Raw genomic sequence first — 20,610 nt, 5'->3', positions numbered from 1 at the left:
TTCCAGTGCTACGGTCACTTCTCCACGCCGTGTAGACGGTCAGTGATGGACAAAGGAGGCATTAAGGGCTCCTGAACACATGACTGGCCTCTCCAGGACACGATAAACAAAACCACCTTGGTTAGCAACCCTAAGAGTGTGATGCATGTTACTTTCCATCCTTCGGCTAAAATCATGATGCTTGATATGAGAGTTCTTCAAGAAGCTCATGGAGAATTTTTTTTTTATGGAAAAAAAATGAATGGATTTCCCATTTTTTGCACTATCTTTGAAGTCCACTTCCCACAAACTTTTTGAAGTTCCCCCATGCATTGTATAAAACCAAAAGTGTAAAACAATGTTCAGTTCATGCTTCCTTTCCAATTATTGTGGTTCACACAAAGGCCTCAAAGAGCTGCTTTCTTCCTCAGACACACACACTCAGAAAAGCTGGGTGTGGTATTTCCACCTCCCCTTTGGCCGGGAAAGGCTGTTGTATGCACCCGCTGCCCCCTGACTCCCACGTGGCTCTGCCACAGTCGTCAGAACTCACACTGGGTTCCTGCACACAACTGTCTCTCTCCACTCTACCAAGAGTCACTGCATAGGAAAACCCAGTGAAGCACAAACTCACCTCGCCCACGGCTTCCACTCCCTGGCCCACTACTTGTCAGTGCCAAAGATTCTTAAACTAAGAAATCCTACAAACCACACAAGTCCACACCAAAGGAAGACATGTGTCCAGAAACCAACTGCATGGGTACTCATGGACACCACCTAACCCACTCGGCCCTCGTGCGTGACTCAGACATCAGGGTTCTGTTTCCAGGTCTACCAAAGGCACATTACTCCAAGACTACGCACAAGAATACACTGACCAGCAGGGAGAACAGAGGATGAAACTACAGGTACAAATATATACAGCAAAAGTAAAAAAAATGTTCTTCATTAGATATATCTGAACTTTGCTAAGTATTCTCTTTTTCCATCAACATTGTTACAGTTTTTGAAATCACAGAGAAAGAAACGCTGGGGGAAGGGGCTGCACTGCAGTGCTCCAGCGCGCTCCCATGACCAAGCATCCCACGGGAGCACAGCTTTAGCCTTGACTGTCCCACTTCCCATCTGCTGGCCAGGCAGCAGTGCTCCAGCGTGCTCCCATGACCAAGCATCCCACGGGAGCACAGCTTGAGCCTTGACTGTCCCACTCCCCATCTGCTGGCCAGGCAGCAGAGCAAGGCCAGAACACTGGGGCCCCTGCCACCCACATGGGAAACCAGAAACTGATGCCTTCAGTCTGGGCCATCTGGGGAGTGAGCGAGCAGGTGGAAGCCCTTACCCTTTCTGTAATTCCGCCTTTCAAACACATAAAATAGATCTTGAAAAAAAAAAGTTCTTGCAGCTAGGGACTTCTTGATGACTATTCATACAGCTATATACTTTTGTCATTTCATTCTCTTCTAAAATCACAAGACTCGCCCACATGTCCTCGAATGTCTCAAAGTAGTGTTAAGTAGGGAATAACAGGTTGCAAAGCATGCTATGCTCATGACCTTATCTATCCAACATTATTTATTGCACTTTTACTTGCACCAACAACTGTCTGAGCATATTCAGTATAAAGAAAATATAGGAATATAAAAGGAATAAAATACTTGAGTAAACAAGTGTTCTGTAGTGATGAATGCTAATAAGAAATATCAAGCAGCATAAGGCCACATCTTCCTGCAAACACCAGAGACGCTGCCACGGAAGCCCTCTGCCTGCAGTGACGCTGCAGCAGACATGTGGACAAGGGGTTGAGGGTACGGGGCCGTAACCATGGATGCCCAGAAAGCACCACAGGAAGGACATCAGAGTGGGCATCGGGGCCAGGTCATGCAGGGCCTGTCGCAGTCAGGGTGTGGTGGCAACCCTTCGAGAGTGCAGAGCAAGGCATTAACACCACAATATGTACATTCTAAAAGAACTACTCTGGCTGAGAGGAGAAACAGTCTTGCTGGCACAAGACTACAAGGGGAGACTGCTTAGGAGGCCTCCACAGAAGGCCGAGAACGAAGATGGCCACAGTCACGGGGAGAGTGATCAGGAGGCAGCAGGCATTTTTAAAAAGAAAGCCAACAGGCTCGGAAAACAAGCCAGTGAGGACGCCACAGTTTCTGATCCGGGAAGGTGGGCAGACAGAGGCTGTTACCATACTCGGAACCCTGATGAGAACAGCCAAGTCAGCGGTTCAGAAGCAGCATCCACGCAACTGACACATAACGGAGCTTGCTTCATCTACTTACCATTTGCAGATTGTATCATGTTTCCAGATTTTTGAACCTCATCAAACTTTGTAAAAATTACATTCAACCTGCATGAATATGAAAACAAACACAAATTATTAATCATCACTGTCCATCGTCAACTGCATTAAAACACTAATGTGAGACTGATTTCACCATGCAATGATACAAATCTAGCTAACAGCAAACAGTAACAAGAGCTCATAACTGAGCACTGGTGCCAAGGTCCAGCTGAAGATATCCCACCTCACAGGAGCGCCAGCAAAGACGGCCTCCGCCCACAGGACAGACAAGCAAACCAAGACCCACCCCCACGCAAGGAACCGTGATCCTGCTGAGGAGAACCCAGGCTTCTTGCTATTCCGCACAAAATCTGTAACTATGAAAAGGATCTAACTTTCCTGTGTCTTTCTGAGCACAAGCTGTCAACTGCTTAGCATTAAGCTTTTAAAAATGCTTTCATGTCACACTACACAGCCTTTGTACAACTCAGCCTTAATTCAGAAAGGCTACGAATGAGTTCTCTAGTAAGAAATGTTGTTACTGGATAATCTTCAGGTTTAACAAATCTTCCTGACTCCAATTCTGTTGGTGCATCAATTCAACTTGACATTTACATTGAAGCAAAACTCCTTAGCCAGTCAAAATATTCCATCCTAATGACGGGAAACGAGAGGAAAAAGGATAGGAGGACAAACTTAACCCTTCTATAAAAAGCAAAAATTCAAGAGTCTTCAAGTAACGCGCAGGTACACTGGATTCAGTTCAATGGTTGAGGCAAAAGCAAGGTCCTTCGGTATTCTCACTGATGCCACTCACTTCTGGGGCCAGACTGGCAATTCAGAACTTCTAACATGCCAACCCTGTCCTACCAGCTCTAATCATTCCAAACATGTCTTCAGCCTGCTGCAATGGTTCAATTGGCTAATCTGTCCCCTTGCAAGGCCGGTTCATGTCCTGGCTCACCCATTTCCCAGTTCCCTGCTTGTGGCCTGGGAAAGCATCGAGGACGGCCCAAAGCCTTGGGACCCTGCACCCACATGGGAGACCCAGAAGAGACTCCTGGCTCCTGGCTTCGGATCAGCGCATATTGGCTCAGCTCTGGCCACAGTGGCCATTTGGGGAGCAAACCAGTGGATGGACTATTTGTCTCTCATTCTTTTGCTAAAATCTTTCTTTCCAATAAAAATAAATAAATATTTTTAAAAATGCTTTTATCTTCCCAGGTGAAGCGGGAAGCTTTATGCGGTGGAGAAGGGAGCTGTGTCCTCTGGACTCTACCATACCCCAACCACCAGACACTCGCTCAGGAGGGTGACACCTCCACGTCCCGAAGTGCTGTCCCAGACTCCACTCTGAAGAACGTTCTGGTCGCAGGTCACACACTTGTTCGTTCACTTGTCACATGCCAGAAGGCCTGCGCACATCCCTTACGTGCAGCAGGTCAGGCGTTGGAGGCGTGTGGTCCCTCACTCTGGCATTTATATTCCAGCAGCAATGAGGCCAAAATCCCCACTAGCAAAATGAAGGGGTGAGCCCACCTGATTCACGGCACCCCCATTTCCCATTCCTGGGAAGACACAGCCAACTTCTCCAGCCATCTTTTCCTCTAAGCCCAGGTGCAGCTTCACAAGCCTCTTAGGTTGCTCCAGATTAATTAAAACCCAGTAATCAAACTGAAATTTTAAAAAATCTAATTCTCATTCCAAGCCTAGATATGAACAAAACTCCCACTCACTTTTAAGTCCAGTGTCTGGAAAGATGTCTTAAAATCACTCCCTATGATGTTTGTTTCCCTCCCTAGCCTAACCAGTCCATAAATAACATCATTGCCCAAGTTGCCAGGGCTTGCCCCCCAAGGTGCCACTTTATTGAGTCACAAACACCACCTCTGATGTGAGCCTGTCTGCAAGCTCCCAGGTGGCAGGACAGAGGGGACTTCAGTCCAACTGTCCTGAAATGACTGACAGAAACAGAAAACACAGGTACAATGGAAGTTGTGAAACAATCAGCCGCTTCTCTCTCCATGTCAAGGATTACTCAGTGCCACTGGCAGGCCGACACAACTGAACCGGCGACTATTACAAAATGCCTGGCGCTGGTGAGCCCCTGCACCGTCACCCACAATTCCTTAGGTAGGCCCGTCCCCCACTCTTCCCAGCACTCATTCTGTTTCATAAAGTCACTCACAGGCTCCTGCCAAGGGCAGAACCTACAGAGCACAGCAGCCTGCCTCTGCCGTCTACACCACCATGCAGCCCTCAGGGTCTGAAGCCTGCAGAGTGCAGCAGCCTGGTTCTCTGCCGTCTACACCAGCACACAGCCCTCAGGGTCTGAAGCCTGCAGAGCGCAGCAGCCTGGCTCTGCCGTCTACACCACCATGCAGCCCTAAGGGTCTGAAGCTTGCAGAGTGCAGCAGCCTGGCTCTGCCATCTATACCACCATGCAGCCCTAAGGGCCTGAAGCCTGCAGAGCACAGCTGCCTGCCTCTGCCATCTACACCAGCACACAGCCCTCAGGGACTGAAGCCTGCAGAGCACAACAGCCTGGCTCTACCGTCCACACCAGCACACAACCCAACAGCTCCCACTAGCTCCAAGCACAGTAAAATAAAGGCCTCCCATGGACACTACCAATTTGCACAAATCTAAAGGATGGGTTTCTACATTAAAAGACACTGGCTGAGGGCCTGGCGGCGTGGCCTAGTGGCTAAAGTCCTCGCCTTGAAAGCCCCGGGATCCCATATGGGCGCCGGTTCTAATCCCAGCTGCTCCACTTCCCATCCAGCTCCCTGCTTGTGGCCCGGGAAAGCAGTTGAGGACGGCCCAATGCATTGGGACACTGCACCCGCGTGGGAGACCTGGAAGAGGTTCCAGGTTCCCGGCTTCGGATCGGCGCGCATCAGCCCGTTGCGGCTCACTTGGGGAGTGAAACATCGGATGGAAGATCTTCCTCTCTGTCTCTCCTCCTCTGTGTATATCTGGCTGTAATAAAAATGAATAAATCTTTAAAATAAAAAAAAAAGACACTGGCTGAGTAACTAATGATGAGTTTCTGAAGCCATTACATATTTTTTTTGAAATCTCTGGATCTCAATTTATAATAATAAATGTCTCTACTTCCTTGACAAATAACCACTAACATTTTTTCCTCATTTCTGTAAATTAGGATTTTAAATTAAACTCTGAGTCCATCCAATTGGAGTTCTCTGTAAGATTCTGATCCAATATCCAATGAATTACTTGCTAGCATATTTTACAACATAAAATAGTAATTTTGAACTATCCCCTGGAGGTAAAGACCAACAAGCCCATAGCATACACTACCCACTCGGCTCAGAGTGTCTGCTGAGCATTGGCAACCACAAGGACTACAGGACACGCAAGGCAGAGACAGCAGCTGGCACCGAAAAGGAGGCAAGCCACTTTCTGAAGGACAGGGGAGTGTGAACAAGAAAACGTCACGAACCCTGCCCCTAACACTCACCAAAGAAGGAGACTGGCAGAACAGGACCTCCAAAGAGGCAAAGAGAACACTGAACAGAAGTGTCCAAATCAACCGCTTCCGAACTCCGAAAGTGGAACGAAGAGCTGCAAGCTACTGAACTTCTCAGAAACAGCTGGCTGTTGGCAGCAACATCAGACTTCTCCCTCCCTCCTGAAAGCAAACAGCAGGCGCCTCCCCAGCAGGCCCAGAGCAGCATCCTTCTAGCTGCAGGCACATCCCTGTGCCCTACTTGCAGCCTTGTCTCCACCGAGAACTAATCTGAGGCTCCAGAGGACAGGATCAGTCAGGAGCAATGACTTGGCAGCTGCCAGGAGGCAGCAACACACCGTGGCAAAGCAGCCGACCAAACCTTGAGAGGAGAAACTAGAGCACGAGGTGGTCACTGGAAACTTTGGAAGCACCAACATACTGGGACCCCAGAAGGCCACATGGACGTGCATGCCCAGGGCAGGGCCAGAAGGGCACCTTTGACCTTGAGACTCTGCAGGAGCTGGAGAAGAGGCAGAGGTGTAAACTCCCTGTCCACACACTGGGAGACACCTCTACCCAGTCGCTAGCTGACCACTGAGCCAACCGAGCAAGCTTCAGGGTTCAGACAGCGAAGCAGGAAGAACTTACAGCATTAGGAAACAGAACTAGACAGAAATTCTACAAGGGAAAAGTACAGTGCAAGTGAACACATCATTTCCGGGGCTTACTGGCAGGTCTGACAATGATCTGAGGAGCACAGGGGGTAGTGATGAACAGGCCCAGAGATCATCTTACAACACCAATTATTAAAGTTCAAACAATAAAGTCCAAGGAATGGACCAGGAGAAACTGAAACAATAACAGTCAAAATAATCATGAATTTGATAGAGAACATGAACCTACAGCCTCAAGAAATGCACCAGGGGTCAGCGTTGTGGCACTGCAGGTTGAAGTACCACCTACGTCCCGAGGACCCCATCTGGGGTTCGACTCAGCTGTCCTACTTCTGATCCAGCCCCTTGCTCATTGGCTCAGAAGACCAGTGGAACCTGACCCAAGTGATGGGAGCCCTGCCACCCACATGGAGACCAGATGGACTTTCAGACTCCTGGCTTTTGCTGGGCCCAGCACTGACCCTTGCAGATTGACCAGGCAGTGGAAGGATCATGCTCCTCTCTGTTTCCCACTTTTTGAAACTGCCTTACAAATACATGTTAAAAACAACAAACATAACTAAAGAGGAAATAAACATAAAGGCATTTTAAACTCTTATTGTCCTAGGTAGCTTCAACAGGACAGGCATAAAGCAATAACTAAAAACCAAGTGAGTTGGTGGACTTATAATATACAAAGGTAATTTTCATGACAATAATAGCAAAAAAAGGATAGAAAACAGTTATAGCTTAATTTTAAATATTGAAATTAAATGACATTAAACCCAAAAAAAATTGCTAAAACATGTTAATTACAATCCACAGGGTAAACAATAAAAAAGTAAATTTTGTAAACCTCAAAACATTTCGATTTCAAACTGAAACCATAAAATATATGTCCTCTGATTACAATGAGCAGAAATTAAATATCAGTAACAAGAAAAAAGTAATAAATCATGTGGATATTAAACAAAATGCCCCTAAGCAGTAAAAGACAAAAACAAAAAGGCAATCAGTAAAATACAGCTACAAATGAGTCAGCAACATAAGGAATCTTTGGAGAGCTGATTAAAGTAGAAAGTCTACTTTAGAAAGAAATCTATAGGTATAAATGCCTACATTAAATAAGAGACATCTCCAAACAATAACCTTCCATCTTTAAAACTGGAACTCCGATTATATGACCAATTTTCAACCCAGAAAAAAAGTTAAATTAAAATTTGTGGGCTCAACGTAATTGCTCAGTAGTTACCCTCGCCTTGCACGCGCTGGAATCTCTTATGGGCCCTGGTTTGAGTCCTGGCGGCCCCTGCGTGTGGTCTGGGAAAACAGTCTAGGATGGCCCAAGGCCTTGGGACCCTGCACCTTCATGGGAGATCTGGAAGAGCTCCTGGCTCCTGGCTTCAGATCAGCTCAGCTCCGGCCATTGTAGCCGCTTGAGGAGTCAATCAACAGACAAAAGATCCTGCTCTCTGACTCTCCTCCTATGTGTATATCTGACTTTCCAATAAAAAAATAAAATCTTAAAAAAAGAGTCATTATAATATAAACCACTGGGGTTAATGCACACAAGTTGAAAAAACACTGCAGGATTCCAGGTCAAGATAGCCTATCTTACTCCTTATAAGCATTGTAAAGCCAAAGCCAAGGAGGTCAGTTATACCTACACTAACATCCAGAGAATAAACACATGGGAATGAGGATGACTTTCTTCCAAGAGTGCAAGACAGATGCTGTTCCACCCAGCAGTTTAGGTGCTAGTGAACACACCTGTGTTCCATAGCAGAGTCTGAGGTCTTGACCTTCACCTGCACTCCCACCCAGCTTGCTCTGAGAGCAGGCAGCTGCAGTGAACCTGGTAACGGGCTCCCAGCAGCTGAGGCCAGTCACAGCCCGCCCACACATTCAGGGAATGAACCCACCCGTGCGAGGTCACTGGCTCCGTCTCTTTGGCTCCCACACTGCTCAATAACAACAAAGTCAGTCAAGTACACTGGAAATTACAAAATAATTATAATTAAAATTATTAGGAATAATTACAATTATAAATATAATTAAAATTGCAACTGAATTGTGAAAGGATAATTCAAGAACATGCATTGGAAGGGTTAAAAAGGCAAACTCGCCTACAAATAAGAAGTTATTCCTATTAATATCCCAAATACCATTTTTGTGCAAATCCAAAAATTCACACAGAAATACAAGAGACAGAAGAACTTTTTTAAAAATCTTGAAGAGTACACAACAAGCCTTGGATTTCAAAGTCGGCTACAAAAGCAACATAAATGAAGTCTGTGAGGGACGGTAGGCCATGGCGAAGAGCTCATGAGAGCACAGCGAGCCTGGTGACACATTCTTCCACTCAGAGCTCCCCGTGGGTATGAGTGAAAGCCCCAGGAACTGCTTCCTGCAACAAACGCTGCAGACCCACAGGAGTGCCCGCTCCTGGCATTGGTCTAGCCCAACCAGAAGGGGAGGGAGCCAGCAGTGCGCTCACGCTCTCAAATTAATTAACTGATTTTTAAAAACCACTTTGAGACGTTTATGAGGCCACACACATACATACACAGAATAACAGATCAAACAGAAAACAGAAAAATAGCAAGTGATGTGGAGACACTGGAAGCCAAGCACTGCTGATGGCGACGGAAAGGGAAAAGCCGCTAGAGAGAGCATGGAGTTCCCTCCACGGAACTAGCACAGGACCCAGCCTGCTCATGTCTGGAACAGAGCTCAAAACCGCAGTCTGGAGAACGTCACACAGCCGTGCTCACAGCACTGCAAAACAGCGAAGAGGTGGAGGTGGGCCACGTGTGCACTGACGGCTGAACAGATAAATAAAATACAGCAAGAAGTACTTCTCAGCCCTTAGAGTGGATGCAAGCTCCGTTATGTGCCGTAACGTTGAGGAGCCTGGGAACATGACAAGTGATCAAAGGCAGTCACAATAGGCCACATTTCATCTGATTTCATCTGTATGACTATTCAGAAGGCACAAACCCACGGAAACAAAAAGGGGACCCATGGGTTGCAGGGACTAGCAGGACACAGAATGTCTGCCAAAGCGCATGGGATTTCTTTATGAGGTGATGAACATGTTGTAATATTAAAGCTGGGGATGGCTGCCTAACAGTGTGAATCTGCTAAAAATCAACAAACTGCTCCCTTTAAAAGGCTGAGGATGACACTATGCAAACTGCACTTCAACAAAGCTCTCATTGGGACAAAAAGAGTAACGAGGACACAAATTACGGAATATGTATCAAAGAAATCAGAGATCTTAAAGTTGGAACAGGAATTTCTAAATTTTAAAGATTATTCTTTTTTTTTTTTTTTTGCAAATGCAGTTACACAGAGAGGAGAGACAGAGGGAAACCTTCCATCCACTAGTTTATTCAACAAATGGCCAACAGCAGAAGCAGCTGGGAGCCAGGAGATTCTTCTGGGTCTCCCACAAGTGTGCAGGGGCCCAAAGATTTGCAGCAGCCTCCACTGCTTTCCCAGGGCATTTGCAGGGAGCTGGATCACAAGCGAAGGAGACAAGACAAAGTAGCACCCATAGGCTAAGGGTACTGCACGCAGATGCTTAGCCAAATCTATCATAGTGCCAACACTGGAAATCTTAATTCTAAAGCTTTCAATTGTAATATTCAATAGAGGGCCCGGCGGCGTGGCCTAGTGGCTGAAGTCCTCACCTTGAACATGCCGGGATCCCATATGGGTACTGGTTCTAATCCCGGAAGCTCCACTTCCCATCCAGCTCCCTGCTTGTGGCCTGGGAAAGCAGTCGAGGATGGCCCAATGCATTGGGACCCTACACCTGCGTGGGAGACCTGGAAGAGGTTCCTGGTTCCCGGCTTCAGATCGGCGCAGCACCGGCCGTTGCACTCTCTTGGGGAGTGAATCATCGGATGAAGATCTTCCTCTCTGTCTCTCCTCCTCTGTATATCTGCCTTTCCAGTAAAAATAAATAAATCTTAAAAAAAAATATTCAATAGAATGCTTAGAAGACAAATTTGGGGAAACTGTCCAGAAGGCAAGAGGAAGAACTGTGAAGAGATATGAAAGAAAAAAACACCAGGACTACTGTGCTGGGGCCCGTGCAGTGGGTGTGGATGGCACGAAGGTATGAAGAGAACAGTCCCCTGCTTGGCAGGGCCCGGGGGAGCTTCCAGCTGTTTGGCAGCGCCCGATGGATGTCTCTCTGACCACCCTGACACAGTCTCACCCCCCTTTCTCTTGGACACTCAACCACCCCACGAAGAATCCTGTGATCTATTGAGGCATTGTTTGCCCCTGTGAGGTGGCTTCTGTAACTGATGTGAGCTTGAGAGTTAATGTCACTGATAATGTCTTGGTGAGTGAGCCTTTGACAGTTAACACACAGGAGTACAATTAAGCCCATGCCATTTCTGGACACCTTATTGTGTGCCTACCCATTGCCCTGGAATCTGGCCCAGACATGTAGCATGTCTTCTGGGAAATGGCTTGATAAGAATCTTACAAACTAATGGAAATGATGGGAGTATGAACAGAAACTGCTATGGCAAAAACAAATATAGTTACTGTGACCTTAAACGTTAGCCTGTCTTTGCATCTCTTTAGAGCATAGAAAATGTAGATGTTTTAGCTGCTTTCATAATTGTTTAACTAGAGGAAAGACAGGGAGATTTTATTAACATCATAGAGGTATATTTTGGATTATTGTTTGATTGTTTATGAGGTTGTAGAGCCTACAGTTGTAGGCGGATTTAATGTTTGAAACTTTTTTGTCTTGGATCTTTATGGTTTTTTTTTCTCTTTTATTGTATATCTCTCACTAAGTGATAGATAAGTTGTCAAAATAAAACGTAGTAGGAATGTTTTACTGATTAGTAGGTAACCATCTGTGCCTTGGCCTTGGAGTCCTGGCTGTCACCTAATGGCTACTTCTGAAGAATGAATAACAGCTTGCTTTAAAGAAACTGATTATGGGGCCCGCGGCGTGGCCTAGTGGCTAAAGTCCTCGCCTTGAAAGCCCCGGGATCCCATATGGGCGCCGGTTCTAATCCCAGCTGCTCCACTTCCCATCCAGCTCCCTGCTTGTGGCCTGGGAAAGCAGGAGAGGACGGCCCAATGCATTGGGACACTGCACCTGCGTGGGAGACCTGGAAGAGGTTCCTGGTTCCCGGCTTCGGATCGGCGCGCATCAGCCCGTTGCAGCTCACTTGGGGAGTGAAACATCGGATGGAAGATCTTCCTCTCTGTCTCTCCTCCTCTCTCTGTATATTTGACTTTGTAATAAAAATAAAAATAAATCTTTAAAAAAAAACCTATTGGAGGACAAACATAACTAAAATGAGAAAGCGAACCAAGTAAGAAAAGACATGGTCCCCAAAAAGCAGCTGACGCAGGGTAATGAAAAGCAAAGAGTTGATGACAAAGAGGCAGTGAAGGCAGCCAGTCACCTGAGACCACCTTAAGACTCATATACTATCAAAAAGACCAGCAAATCAATATTACTGTGCAAGAAGGGCAAATAAAAACAAAACAGTTAGGGTTGGCACCAACTGCAGCACCACTTCCCATATGGGTGCCAGTTCAACTCCTGGATATTCCACTTCTGATCCAGAGGCCTGCTTACGGCCTGTGAAAGCAGCAAAAGGTTGCCCAAGTCCTTGGACCCTGGCACCCAAGTGGGAGGCCAGAAGAAGCTCTAGGCTCCTAGTTTTGGACCAGCCCCATCTGGTTATTTGAAGAGTGAATCAACAGACAGCAGCTCTCTTTCTCCCCATCTCTCTTCTTGCTCTGTAAATCTGCCTTTCAAATGAAAAAAGAAAATCATTGTGCAGTCGATGGGATTGGGGAGGTTGGGAAACTTGGGGTCTGGGGATTAAAACTTCCAGCAGCCTGCTGGCGGCTGGTGGGGGCCAGTCCAGGATCGTCTCCATGCTCGGAGCCCCGTTTCCAGCCACCGCGTCCACGTGGTGACCTGTCCCTGGGTGCCATTCAGCACCAGGCTCCGCCTGCTGGCCACCTGGCGGCCAACTCTGGGGTTTTGGGGCTTTGAATTGCTGCTTAGGTGGCTCCATGTTAAGCCCATGGTACTTCTGGGATGTCAATCTATCCTAAAGACTCCCAATGACAGAGTAACTTTTCCTTTGAAGTAAGGGAGGGTAATGAGACCTGGTAGGTTTGAGGACAGGGACCAGATGATACTTACAGAAAAGTCTGATACACCAACCTCCTTTGAATCCTGTGTAGAACTTGTAATCACTGAACAAAGCTGAGCACCGAACACCAGTCCATGCAAAGCTAGGGCTCGGGGCTTGTCTAGCATGATCATATCCTATTACCTGACATGATGATGGATCAGGAGACGGGTCTCATTAGGCAGGGCCATGACATTAACCAGCACATGAGAGAACCATATCCGGGGATAGATTTTGTGGGGGTTGTGTGGGCCAAACACTGTGAAAATACTAGCCCAACTGGTTTGCTCAAGAGTTGGGGTGGTGATAGACTAAGCTAGGTGGGACCAAGGAGCCTGCCATCACTCACCGGTATAGGAACAGACAACAGCCTGGGCTGCTTAAGGCAGCAGCAACTGAATGTGCAACCTGATTAGGGTGTGGGGTGGGCAGGGCTGCAACATTCCCCAGCTCATACAAGGCCAAATGGAAGGCCAGACTATGCCGGACAATGGCCTAACACCCACTGGCATGTATGAGAATTGGGTCTGGGAATGGGTAAAGTGGAGGAACCTGGGAAACTCCCCTGGTGGGTCATAGCTCCACTGGTGAACACATGAACAAGACCTGGGGGTCGGACAAGCTGGGCAAGGTAGCTCCAATGGCTGGCTAATGTGTGAATTGGTAATGGAACAGGGTGGACTGGGCAGGACTTAGCAACCTTAGCTCACAAGCAAAATTAGAAATCAGGATGGAGCACAGGTCATGCCGAGCTAGGCTCTTGCACCTTCTGGTCTACATTAGCCAGGGACGCTAAGCAACAGCATCTAGGGCAGAGGCCAGGACAGGTTAGGGGCTGTGCCAAGCTGAGTCAGAGCAACCACTGGCATGCGTGATCTATGGCTGGGAACAGGCCCAGCTGGGGAGCTAAGCAGACACTCTGACTGCATTGAGGTTCCTACCAAGCAGCGCGGGGGCTAGACTAGGGGCTGCGTTCTGATCTGGATATGACTGTAGTCTCCTCTGGCACAAGTGTGGGCTGGCCCTGGACGCACCAAGCCGGGCCAGACTCACTCCAACACTATCTGGTGCTCTGGAGGACCAGGGCAGATGTGGGACAGACTAGGCTAGGTCTCTGCCCCTACTGAGCCATGTGTGAGCTGCATGTGGGTATGGACGAGCCATGGCTGGGCTGAAACATCCAACAGTAAGAACCAGAATCGGTTCAAGGCCAGTCAGGAAAAGCCACTGTTCCTGCTAGGACAGGAGGTGAACTGAGTAGGGCTGGCTCATGGACCCACCAATATGCACAAGATCTGGCATTGGGAGAGGTTCTGATGGAGGAGCTTAGCAACTCCTCTGTCAGGACACAGTTCCTGCAGGTAAGCGCAAGAAGCACGATAGGAAACAGCGCAGAACAGGCCATGGGAAGTTTCCCACTGGCATACGTGGGTCGGGGGCAGACCAGGCTGAACCAGTTCACATCACCCACTGGCAAAAACGAGCTCCAGAACAGAGTGTAGGTCGTGCCAGGTTCAGTCGTGACAAAAACCAGTGCACATTATGGAATGCCAAGGTGAGGTGACCTGTAGCAGATGTGACCACAGCGCCCCACCAGCACACGTGAGAACCAGGGAGGGAGGGGGCAGAGCCGGCAGGGGGAATGTGGCGGGGGGGGGCCCTGCTAGACAACCACTCCCACTGGAGAGCGTGAGTTGGGATGAGGGCAGACCAGACCAGGCAGGGCTACAACACCTGTGGACTAGATCAGAGAAAAGCCAGCCTGGGCTGATTATTCATACTGGTGCAAGCAAAAATCAGAGTGGCTGAGGCTTGGTTGGGCTTAGCCGCAGCATCAGCGGGCAGGGGCTGGCACTGGAGGCTAATTCTGTCAAGTTAAACTCCAGAACCACCTGGAGAGTGCATAATCTGGGAATGGGAGTGGCCTAGAAGGAAAATAGTGGGTGCCTCCCTCTTGGGTTACCACTCCCATGGGAGGGCACAAAAACCAGGACGGGGTAGGGGTGGCTAGACAGAAAGGCACCTGCTAGTATGTGTGGGGGCTGGACAGTTGGACTGGTTGAGTTGAACTAGTCTTCAAAGCCCGCTGACATGTATGAGAGCTGAATGGGATGTGGAACAGACTGGACTTGGACTAGTCTGCTGCACATACTGGCAAACCCAGATAGGGGTAGGCCTGGTGCGGGGTATTGTGGGTCACTCTGACTAGGCTGCAGCTCCCACTGGCTTATGTGAGGGCCGAGTGTGTGCTGGGCAGAATCAGGCTGGACTGCAACACCCATTGGTTCCAGCGGAAGACAGGGCTGGAAACAAAACCGACCCAGCAATTGCAGCGACCAGCTGATTAGGACGATGGACTATACCGGGTCCAGTACCTGCAAGTACATACAAGAATCTGGTCTGGGAACACCTCAAAGTTTCTTTGGGGATCTCCCCAATCAAACTGCCGGAATCAAAACCCTAACCATGAAAAGACAGAGGACAGAACAAGTCAGTCAACTACCTCAGCCATATGTTAGCAGTGAAATCTGGCATTGGGAGAGGTTCTGCTGGAGGAGCAAACTGGGCAAACGGAGACTCGAAGATGGACTATGTCAATCAGTGGATTCTTCAGTGACCTCATTGTGCTTGGAACAGCCAGAATGGCAGCGATTTATAACTGCTGAACTATCAAAACTATCAAAACCACTTGAGCAGGACCCTCGGAGCATGCCCCACATCAGGGACCTGGGATGGGTAGGAGACTGGGTCGGGCTTCTTCCTTTATCTTCCCCTTTACCCCGGACACGTGACAAAAACAATGTGGAAATAATAGTCTTACCCACTTTCCTGTAGCCCTTGAAACTTTTTGCCCTAATTAACTATGTAAAGAATGTCAAAAATAAAGAAAAAAAATACATCTTTAAAATATACACATAGGAAAAAAAAGAGAAAAAAAGCAAAACCATTAGTAACTCCAGGAAAAACTAAAGGTAAAAGTAAAAGGCAAAGCAATCTGAGTGTACAAATCCTCACAATATAAAACTGACACTCATCTAACTAGAATTAAAATGTAACTATCTGGTGATATGTTAAAAGGAAAGAGCTGAAATTCACCCTCCACAGATTAAAGAGAAATTCTCGGTCACAAACTTTTTTTTTTTAAAGATTTTATTATTATTGTTATTGGAAAGCCGGATATACAGAGAGGAGGAGAGACAGAGAGGAAGATCTTCCGTCCGATGTTTCACTCCCCAAGTGAGCTGCAACAGGCCGACGCACGCCAATCCGATGCCGGGAACCAGGAACCTCTTCCAGGTCTCCCATGCGGGTGCAGAGTCCCAAAGCTTTGGGCCGTCCTCAACTGCTTTCCCAGGCCACAAGCAGGGAGCTGGATGGGAAGTGGAGCTGCCGGAATTACAACCGGCGCCCATATGGGATCCCGGGGCTTTCAAGGCGAGGACTTTAGCCGCTAGACCACGCCGCAGGGCCCTCGGTCACAAACTTTTTAAAAAATAGCAAAAAATCACGTCATTAGGAGACGGAGCAGTGAATAATGAAGAAATCAGTAAGAGCTTTTGCCTCTGGGAACGGGACATGACACCATGGGGAGCAGTGCCTTTATAAAAATACATCTTTTTTTTTTTAAAGATGTATTCATTTTATTACAGCCAGATATACAGAGAGGAGGAGAGACAGAGAGGAAGATCTTCCGTCTGATGATTCACTCCCCAAGTGAGCCGCAATGGGCCGGTGCTGCCCCGATCCGAAGCTGGGAACCAGGAACCTCTTCTGGGTCTCCCACGCGGGTGCAGGGTCCCAAAGCTTTGGGCCGTCCTCAACTGCTTTCCCAGGCCACAAGCAGGGAGCTGAATGGGAAGTGGAGCTGCCAGGATTAGAACCGGCGCCCATATGGGATCCCGGGCTTTCAAGGCGAGGACTTTAGCCGCTAGGCCACGCCGCAGGGCCCTCGGTCACAAACTTTTTAAAAAATAGCAAAAAATCATGTCATTAGGAGACGGAGCAATGAAAATGAAGAAATCAGTAAGAGCTTTTGCCTCTGGGAATGGGACATGACACGGTAGGGAGCAGTGCCTTTGTAAAAATATGTCTTCACATTCTAGAGGAGTCTCCGCAGTCATCACAGTGACAGAGTCACTGGAGCAGGTCTTCACCTGCTTCTGCCTTCGGTCTGACAGCAATGCTGCAAAGATGAGAGCAGCATGCCTCTCAAACACCCGGGTCAGGGACCCAGCCCTCTCCCCACTCTGGCTGCCTGCTGATGCATAGCCTGGAAGGCAGGGACACTGGCTCACACACTAGGGTCCCTGCCACCCACCTGGTGCACCAGACTGGGTTCTCAAGTTTGCTGCAGCCCACCCCTGGCAATTGTAGGCATCTGTGCAGTGAACCACTACATAGGACTTTTGTCATCTCTATCTGCCTTTCACACATATAAAAATGTGAAAATTTAAAAACAGAAAGCTTCCAAAACAATCATTAAGCTTCAATAATACATAGTGAATACACATTTTAATTAAGCTGAGATAACACCACAGATAAGTATTACAAGAGCAGTTCAAACATTGAGAATCACAAGGTAAATTTACCAAACAGGTACCAATGCTGCCTGTTGGTTGAATAGTTCTCAGGTTTCAGAAGGCTGGCTCCCAAATGAAAAAATTTCACATGAATGGTCTGGCTTTTGTCCAGAGCTTTGGTGCTGATGGAAATATGCACTTTGTGGAAGAGTCAAGGATGTGGACGCTTGTCCACTGACGTCCAAGCATGCAGGAAGCACATGCTGACAAATGTCATTCACATACAACTTTGGGCCACTGACATCTTATCAGACTGTCAGACACATCTCACAAAACAGCATGTGACCGTATGACACCTGATTCGGACATCCAGAAGTTATAGATTTACTGACTGTATCATGTATAAGGATGGCAAATACAAAACATGTAAAACAACATGAAATGGTCAACTATACTACTACTTCAAGTTCAGGACTGAACTATTCTGAGACTCTACGTGGGTACAGACACCCCTGATCACAAAAATATCCAGCTCAGTATAATTTTAGCCACTGAACACCAAAGTTAAACTTTTTAGTAAGATTTATTTCTTTTTCTCTGAAAGGCCGATTTTTCTGTTGGTTCACTCCCCAAAATAGCCACAACAGGTGGAGCTGAGCTAATCCAGAGCCAGGAGCTAGGAGCTTCCTCCAGGTCCCTCCTGCGGGTGTAGCACCCCAAGGCCTTGGGCCATCCTCTGCTGCTTTCCCAGGTCACAAGCAGGAACTGGATCTTGTTTCTCACTGAATTTTCACCTACTAATTTTAACATCCTTTGATGTTTTTTTAAAACTACTTTTATTTGAAAGGCAGAGTTACAGAGATAAGAGAGCCACCAGGAGATCTTCTATCTGCAGATTGACTTCCCAGATGGCCTCAGCGGCTGGAATTCGGTCACTCTGAAGCCAGGAGATAAGATCTTCTTCTGGGTCTCCCACATGGGTGCAAGGAGGCAAGGACTTGCGCCTTTCACCACTGCTTATACAGGCCATAAGCAGGGAGCTGGATCAGAAGTGGAGCAGCACGAGCTGGAATGGAGGTAGGCTGGGCAGAGCCAGGCTACAGCACCCACTGGCAAATGCTGAGGTGACACGGGCCATGGAAAACTAGGCCGCACCCACCAGCACACTAGAGACCAGGACGATGGCAAGAGGAGGGGGTTGAGTCTGGTAGGGAAATAGTGGGGATTCCAATGCTGGGTCACCGCTCATGCTGGTGAGCTGAAACTGGGGGCATAACAGGCTGGCCAAGGCTACAACACATGTTGGCTTACGTGTGAACCCAGTTATGGGGAGAGCCAGGCTGGGGTAGTCGATTGTATCCACTGGTACAGGTGTGAGCCAGAATAAAGGCAGGCATGGGCATGTTGGGCTATGCCACAACAGCTGCTGGCAAGTGCTGGGAAGGGGGCAAATCCTGTCAGGCTAGACCACAACACCACCTGGAGAGTGTGAGATCTGGGGCATGGTGTGGGTCCAGGGGAGGGGTTGTGGGCACCTCTCTGATGGGCTACAGCTCCCACTGGTGAGCATGAGAATTAGTACTAAGCATGGCTACACAGGTGGTGGCACCGGCTGGCATGGAGTGTGTGCTGGAGGATGGAGTCGGATGGGTCGAGTTAGGCTTCAATGCCCAATGATGTTCAAGAGATCTCAACGAGATGTGAGGCAGGCAGACTGGACCAGTCCACTGCACAAGCTGGCAGGCACAGGAACCAGATCTGGGGGGCCAGTCCAGTGGGGATTACTATGGGTCACTCTGACCGGGCTGCAACTCCCCCTGTGTATGTGAGGGCCAAGTGTGTATTGGACAGGGCTGGGCTGGGCTGCAGCACCCACTGGTTTGCTGAGGACAGAGGGCAGAACAAATCGATTAACTACCCCACTGAAACTTGACAGCAAATTGCTGGGCCAATGGAGACTCGGAGGTGCCAATCGACCTCGGAAGGATTTCCTCATCCTTAGAGTAGCGATATCAGCAGCATCTCAGAACTACGGCAAACCGATGAGCAGAACCTTCACAACACGCTCCACAGTGGGGACCTGTGGATAACTCGAGTGGCGGTTCCCCAATCCCCAGGGTAATGCGGTGGTTGGGAGTCTGGGCATGGTTTCTGTTCTTGTATCCCCCTCACCCCCATATATGGAAGAAGAAGAAGAAAATGTGTAAACAAGGGACTCACCCACTATCCCTGGAGCCTCGACCCTTCCCTCCCTGATCAACTATATAAACATCATCACTAATAAAATTTTAAAAGAAGAAGAAGGTGATGAAGAGCAGCCAGGACCAAACCTGAGGCTCGTCTGGGCTGTCCATGCTGCAATGTGGAGGAGTAGCCTGCTGAGGCAAGCTGGCCTACAAAGGCAAAATTTAACAGCTCAATATACAAGTCTCTTTCATCAATTTGTGAAATGCCCAAAAAAAGCTGCTGCTCAAATGAGATTATTGTTTGTTATGTAATTTACATAACAAGAAACAACGCTTTGTCACAGTACACTTATGGATATAACTAATCTTATTTTCTCAAATGTAGCAGCATTCTTTCACAAAACAACTGCTAACATTTTTATTTCAAGACAAAATCCAAGTTTTGAAACACATTAAGCAAATTCTATAATGTATAAGAGTCTAATGGAATTTTAGTAAGCTCAAAAGATGTATACTACTGACAAAATAACATCAACAAAATGTGTGAAGATACAACAGGAGGAATCTAGAATATTCACATTAGTCAGTCAGCCCCATAGCACCACAGTACAGCAGCTGCTGAATTTCCCAACAACACATTTCAGAAACCCGATGCCAGCTGGCCACATTCCCAGCAGAGCCCCTCCGAAGGCAGGTTCAGAAAACCACAAACATGAGACTGGGGTCCCAGGGACCTAAGCAAGGGCAGACTGCTCCAGCCACTGCTCCACCAGAATGACCCCTGTGAAAAAGTGCTCTAGCCCCAGGACCTCACACCATCCTGGCTCAGTAAATTCAGGAAGGACTTCAGGTAGCAAAAACAGCACAGCAAAAGCCTTCATTCTTGTTGAGCGGCCATCGCTCCTTGGCACCAGCTTTCTTACCATGAAGCAGTGGACCGAGGCACCATGCAGCAGGTTTAGTCTATGCCTGCAGCTCCCGAGGCCGCAGCCAAGGATGCCCTGCACTCACAGGCGAGACCGGACAAAGCTTCTGGTTCCTGGCCTCAGCCAGGCCCAGCCATGACCAATGCAGCCGTCTGGGGAGTGAGACAGGACATGAAAGAGCTCTGTCTCTCTCAGGATCACTGCATTTAAATACAGAAGCTTACAAATAATAATTTAAAAAAGATGGACACTAAAAGCACCCAGGAAAAACACAGGAAGCTGAAAAGCAGCTTCACTGCTGAATTTCACAAACCTTTCAAGACGAACTAACTCCAATTCTTCACAATCTATTCAAAACAGCCGCAAGGGAGGCAGTCCTCCCAAAGCACT

General features: G+C 47.9%; 1 protein-coding gene across 17 annotated transcripts in view; it reads right to left on the bottom strand.

The window, feature by feature from the left end:
* Positions 1-20,610, bottom strand: part of CLASP1 (cytoplasmic linker associated protein 1) — a 217,155-nt gene that overhangs the window by 129,909 nt on the left and 66,636 nt on the right. For all 17 annotated transcript variants that reach the window (XM_058664314.1, XM_058664322.1, XM_058664315.1 and 14 more), the window contains one exon: positions 2,268-2,335. In XM_058664314.1, coding sequence (XP_058520297.1) covers positions 2,268-2,335 — 68 coding nt within the window. The remainder of the gene's footprint in view (positions 1-2,267; positions 2,336-20,610) is intronic.

This window comes from Ochotona princeps, chromosome 5, assembly GCF_030435755.1.
Source record: "Ochotona princeps isolate mOchPri1 chromosome 5, mOchPri1.hap1, whole genome shotgun sequence".
Taxonomy (NCBI): domain Eukaryota; kingdom Metazoa; phylum Chordata; class Mammalia; order Lagomorpha; family Ochotonidae; genus Ochotona; species Ochotona princeps.
Note: the sequence above shows the minus strand (reverse complement) of the source record. Positions and strands in the feature narration are given on the sequence as shown.